Source organism: Alligator sinensis, unplaced genomic scaffold, assembly GCF_000455745.1.
Source record: "Alligator sinensis unplaced genomic scaffold, ASM45574v1 scaffold860_1, whole genome shotgun sequence".
Taxonomy (NCBI): Eukaryota; Metazoa; Chordata; order Crocodylia; family Alligatoridae; genus Alligator; species Alligator sinensis.
Genome location: NW_005841923.1, coordinates 2,724,744 through 2,730,994, shown reverse-complemented (window position 1 = coordinate 2,730,994; position 6,251 = coordinate 2,724,744). Strand labels below are relative to the sequence as shown.

At 39.8% G+C, this 6,251-nt stretch overlaps 1 protein-coding gene across 9 annotated transcripts in view; it reads right to left on the bottom strand.

Annotated features, from left to right (window-relative positions):
* Positions 1 to 6,251, bottom strand: part of LOC102387833 (aspartyl/asparaginyl beta-hydroxylase-like) — an 86,515-nt gene that overhangs the window by 23,822 nt on the left and 56,442 nt on the right. For all 9 annotated transcript variants that reach the window (XM_025198498.1, XM_025198497.1, XM_025198501.1 and 6 more), the window contains 2 exons: positions 5,700 to 5,777; positions 1,533 to 1,589 (listed from right to left, as the gene is read on the bottom strand). In XM_025198498.1, coding sequence (XP_025054283.1) covers positions 1,533 to 1,589; positions 5,700 to 5,777 — 135 coding nt within the window. The remainder of the gene's footprint in view (positions 1 to 1,532; positions 1,590 to 5,699; positions 5,778 to 6,251) is intronic.

The window sequence follows — 6,251 nt, the reverse complement described above, 5'->3', positions numbered from 1 at the left end:
GAGTGTGTGTTATATCTGAGAAAAAGTGGTAAAAGTACTATGCTCACCCTAAGTGCCACTTCTATGCCCTTTCTCTGCCTAATCTGCTTCTCTGCTTTCTGCTCCTTGATGCACCTGCCATTCTACTGCCTTCCCTTCCTTGCTGTGCACCATACACAGAGGCTCCCCGTGTCCCTCATGGCACACATGACACAGCTTGGCTACTCCTGGTCTAGTAAATGGACACTGCCAAACAAGTAGCTTTTACTATACTGAAGTGCAACATCACACACCTAGGAATAAAGAATGTAGGTCAAGCTCAAAGAAAAGAAGCTGTATGGAAAATCCACTATAGATTATGGAGTTAGGCAAGGCAGGGAGGAAGGTGCCACAGATGACCAGCTCAGCATGAACTCCCAGCATTCAGTCCTTGATTGTATAAAGAAATGTTATTACATCCATATATTTGTATTTAATTAACATGAGATCATGGTTTTCATACATTAAAAAGAAAGTTTAAAGACAGGATGATTTGGGAAAAATATAAGAATGTTTCAAGCTTTGAAAAACCTGTGTTAGAGTGAGAGACTAAAGTAGTTCAATCTATTCAGGTCAGGGATGGGCAAAATGTGGCCCGCAGGCTAGATGTGGCTTGCCAGGCCATTCTATCCAGCCCACGGGGCACCTAAAAATTTAGAAAATTAATATTTATCTGCCCCGGCTGCCTGTCATGCGGCCCTCAATGGCTTGCCAAAACTCAGTAAGCGGCCCTTCACCCAAAATAATTACCCACCCCTGATTTAGGTCCAAAGGAAGATTAAGAGCCAACTAAATCATAATGCTAACTCGATCATAATCTACATAATAAGATTTTCAATGGTACAATTTTTTATATCAAGCAAGCAATCAGAAAAAGAGCCACTGATTGCAATTTGAAGCTAGACAAATTCAAACAGTAAACAGTTAAAATTTAACAGTTTTGGCAATTAGTTATTAGAACAAACTTACTGGGGGATTCAGCAGACTTTCTTACAAAAAATTAAAATCAGGATTGGAGATCTCTTAAAGATACTGCTATAGTTATTTAGTTTAATGCACAATTACAGGTGAACTACTAAGGTTTGCATTATGAAGGAGTTCTAACAGTGGTTCATTTCAGTCTTAAGCTCTATTAATTGGTTATTTCAGAGTCACAAGTAAGCACAGGAAACAAATGTTTTCTAGAGGTTAAAACTTGAAAAAGAACCATCACTGGATACAATAAAATCCTGACACCCACTCATCCCCTTTCTTCACCTCCAAAGTAAATGGAATCTTTGCCACTGATTTCACTAAGAGAATTTCACCCATGGAAGTCTAACCTATTTTGTTCTGGTAAAACAGTGACTTTTTTGAAAACTAAAGGCAACCCAAATTGGGATAATACTCATATCTAATATTACAACAAACATGACAAGCTATTTAAATATACCAAACTATTTAAAAACAGAAGAACAGCAGTGCATAAAAATTTGCATACAAATCTTTCAATACTTTTAAAATAGGGTACCAACCTGAAACTTCAGGCTCATTTGTTGCCTTTTCCAGAACCAGGTCATGTTTATATGAAACTGTAAATTCAAAAAACAGGTGATTTTTTTTAGTGTTCTGATATGTTAACGTAATTATATTTTCATCCTCAACTGCTGCATGCAGGCAGCCTTCAGTCTCTCCATGTGGAGAAGAAAAACTGGTTGAGAATAAACAAATTAAAGATATGCAACTAGAACTCTACAATTAGGACTCACAGACCCACAAAGACTGAATTATTAGGGCCTACATTTCAAATGTAGTATTCAAGGTAAGAACAATCATGAGAAGAAAACATAATATTCAGAAAAAATATCTGATAGTCAGTGGATACCAAACTTCTGGTACCTCCACATAAGAAGATGCCGACAAAGATACTGCCATTCAAAAGTCACTGCACTTCCTCTTCCTCCAACTTTTACTAGCATTGGTCAGTAAATATTTGTAGACAACCACCGAAACCAAACAGTATAGAAAAATTATTTCATCATTGTTTTCTTTTCTAGCACTTGTTGCTGAAGTACACGAAAACCAGTTCAAGAAAATGTAATATTAAACTGTAACAACTTGAGACAGATAATCCAAGTGTTACACTCCTGCCTGCACACCCAGCTGATGGCACCACCCCAGCCAGTGTACACAGCTGCCTTCCACCCACTCAGCCACCTGCTCATTGCACTGGGCAGGCAGAGTAGATAGAAGGCAGCTGGGAGCTGGAGCCCTGTGAGCTGGGGCAGAAGCCACCCACCTACAGCTTCCCCCCAGCATGGCTGGGTATGTGGTGCCCATCACATGCCCCCACAGCCACTGCCACTTCCCCATGCTATGCTGCTCTGGGCAGCAGGTAGCAGGGGCAAGAGGAGGAGCCACTGCTGGAGGCGGAGGGAACTGAGCAGTACCCAGGCAGCTGCAGGAGCAGCAGTCCTAACAGGAAGTTGTGCATGCTGGCTGGAATCGGAGCAAGAGCCAAGGCAGTAACATCTGTGGGCATGGAGTGGGTGCTGGTAGGAGTGAGTGGAGTGGCTCCACACTGTGAGGGCAGCCATGGACTGAATTGGAGGGGGGAGGGGGCAGGGGGGGGAAAGAGGCAGACCGCACCTGTACCTCAACTGAGCTGCACGTGCCCCCTGTCCCCCATCCCTCTCTCCCCCTACCCCTGGCCATCTCCTGGGACCTAGAGTGTGAGCTGCCCCCTGCACACCCCCCACCCCCACACACAATATACAAGAGTCATAATTTATTATTTTGAATACACTACTCAACAAAACAAATCAGGACAAAATATTTTAAGTGACAAAAAATGAAGTTAAAATAGGTTACAGCAGATGTTTGATTTGTAGTATACAATTTGTTTTTTTATCTATAATTTATTAAAATGACAGCTTCTGAAAGATTGTGTGGCCCTTGACAGCTTGCCAACATTTGTTAAATAGCCTGCTAGCCAAAATAATTGCTCACCCCATGTTATAGCAATGCCAATGAGCCAAATCACTATCAACTTTAATCCTGAATGAAACAAGGTAACAGGAGTAAGCCATTACAACGTATAGGTATCAGTCAATATTTGTATAAGCCATATAAATACATCTACCTCAGTAGAGTGCAAATCATTTGTTTTTAGGTCATTTGCAACCTGCTTAAGTTGGAGCTGCTTGCTGAGTCACTCAGCTGCTTCAAAGGGTACTACTACTCCACTCCGTTGGAGCTCGTTAGCAGTCCTGAACCTGCTGATCAGAGAAGCGGTACTCTTCGAAATATAGCCACAGCAAATAGGAGTAGCTCGGCAAGTACCTCAGCAGATATGTGCTGCTGTTTGCTATGACTCTGCATAACTTCATCTTGACAGGGTGTTAGGAACCTGGAAAAGTATCCAGGTTCTACTGTATATATAGTTTTTGTCTGCCCAGCTAGAAGTAGATGCATCTTGGAGACCAACATGCGGCTGCATAGATGGGGTCACCACCAAGTGTTTGGCTTCTACCATGGGGCAGTATTCCAAGGACTGCTGGGAAGAGACAGAGTTCACCTGCCAAAGAGAGGGAACAGGTCTACTTTGTGAAAGGGCTTGCCAACCTGGAGAGGAAGGTTTTAAACAAGGTTCATCAAGGGAACGTGACAAAACCTCAGACTTAAGTAAAGAGCCAAGGAACCAGGATGAAAACTTAGTATGGGGAAACAATAACAGAAGCCTTAGCAATGTTCTTAGGGAGAAGATAGGACAATCACTTAAATACCCAAAATGTGCATACACTAATGCAAGAAATATGGGGAATAAACAGGAAGAACTAGAAGTCCTAGCACAATCAAAGAATCATAATGTAATTATGGAGACATGGTAGATCATCACATGACTGGATCACTGTCATGGACAGGTACAGCTTGCTCAGGAAGGACAGGTAGTGGAAAAAACGAAAAGGTGTTGTCCTGTATGTAAAAGGAGATGTACATGTGTTCTGAGGTATAGTACGAAGTGCAAGATAGGCCTGCTGAAAGCCTCTAGCTAAAAGTCAGAGGGCAGAGCAATAGGAGGGGATATTTCATTGTCTGCTATATGTCACAAACCAGAAGGAGGTGGATAAGGCCTACTTTGAACAAATAACAGGAGTTTCCAAATCACAAGACCTGGTTTTAATGGGGAATTTTAATTAGTAGGACATTTGCTGGGTGAGAAACACAATAATGCACAAGCAGCCTCACAAATTTCTGGAGTGTGCTGAAGATAACTTTTTGATACAGATGGTATAGAATCCAACTAGGAGGAAAGCTCTTGACTTATTGCTCACAAACAGGAAATAGTTGAGAATGTGAAGGTGAAAGGTAACCTGGGTTACAGTGACCACAAAATGACAAAGTTTAAAATCCTAAGGGGAGGAAGGAAGTTTCCACTTTTTGTAGGGCAGCAGAATAAAGACAATGGGCTACAGAAAAGCAGACTTCAACAAACTCAGGGTAGTAGTGGGTAGGGTCTCCTGGAAGGCAAGTCTGGGGGAGAACAGGAGTTCAGGAGAGCTGGTTGAGCTTTATAGATTAAGGGTGCAAGAGCAAACTATCCTGATATGACAAAAAATAAAACAGGAAATGCAACAGGAAACTAGTCTGCCTAAATAGCTCTCTCTCCAATGAACTGAAATGCAAAAAGGGATCCTAGAAAAAGTAGAACTTGGTCACAATACTAAGGAAGAGTGTACAAACATCAGAGAGGCATGCAGGGAGGAAATTATAAGGACCAAGGCATGATTTGAGATTAAAATGGCAATGTATATAAAAGGGATTTTACAAGTATGTCAAAAGTAAGAGGAAGATGAAAGAAACCATAAGCCCTTTACAGAATGCAGAAAGCAACTTAAGTTATGGATGATGCAGAAAAGGATGATAGCGCCGATCTTTAAGGGAAGAGGAAGGTTGGGCTGGTGATCCTGACCTTGATACCTGGAAAGATCCTCAAGGAATCTAGTCTAACATTCATTAATGCATGCTTACTGTTTTTGTTTTTAGATTCTCCACTATTTCTGCATGCTTTATCCACAGCTTTTTGCCACATATTAGTAAATTAGATCATAAGCTATTTAGGGCTAGGGGTGTCTTTCAGACCTGTATTTTTCAATCACCTGTTAAAATGGGGCCTGAACTTGACTGTAGAATTTAGGCACTATTACATAAATAGTTAAGATGTCGTGCACATGTTTTCTGAAATAATAATAAGATGGTGAATGAACACTCACTGTTCTGCTTTCTTTATTATCATTTTAAAATTCAGTATTACATATTTTTGCTCTCATTTGTTTGTATTCAGTGTATTACCTTATAATAACTTTACCTTCAGACACTAAAAAGTAAAGCTGCCACTTTTGTGATTTATCACATCATCGCGATTTTACATCGATGTCAGGATTAAACCTAACACTGGGATAACTGCATTAGAACATAATCATGCTGATGAGCTATTATGATATGACAGTCCCACAAATAATTCTAGAAACTGAGTATCTGTAAAGCAACTTTCTTTTCACAGGATGGTTGTGAGGTTCCTAAAGATACTATTACGGATATTAAATCAACTCTGACTTAATTATTGGTCTTTAGCTTCTATGGTTTTATCTAGCATTAGGCAACAAAAGCAGCATTCCACCATTAAGAATAACTAGTCATACCAGGAATCTCAACTGTTTCAGGCTCTTGTACTTCAGGTTCGTCCGCCTGATTTTCATCAGGTTCATCCACTTGATAGTCTGAGAAGCAAAAATTATTTTTTAAATTAAAAATATACAATGAAGGAGTAAAATTTCCCAACAGATCTTGGCTGAGCAAACAGTTCAGGAAAGAATAAAAATGTCTAAAGTAGAAAGAAGAAAGCTTATGGCAATAAAAATAAATCACACAAGGTATATTTTCAAAACAAGATACTAGCTAATATTGTAGCTCTAAAATGTGTTAAAATCCTATTCAGTTTTATAAAATTTGATTGCTCAGTAGTGTTTGCAAAATTGTAATATTTGCTAAATATAAAGAATGAATCAAAATTTAGGATATGTATTTACTTCTAGGATGTACTATTTTATTTTAGGTTTTATTTGTGCTAGTGGTACAGATACCTTCCTGAATTGGTTCCGTTGTTTCAATTACTTCTAGTATTTCATCCTCTAATTCTCCATGTATGTCATCTGCTGCAGGAATTTCAAAAGCTTCCTCATATATTTCAACCT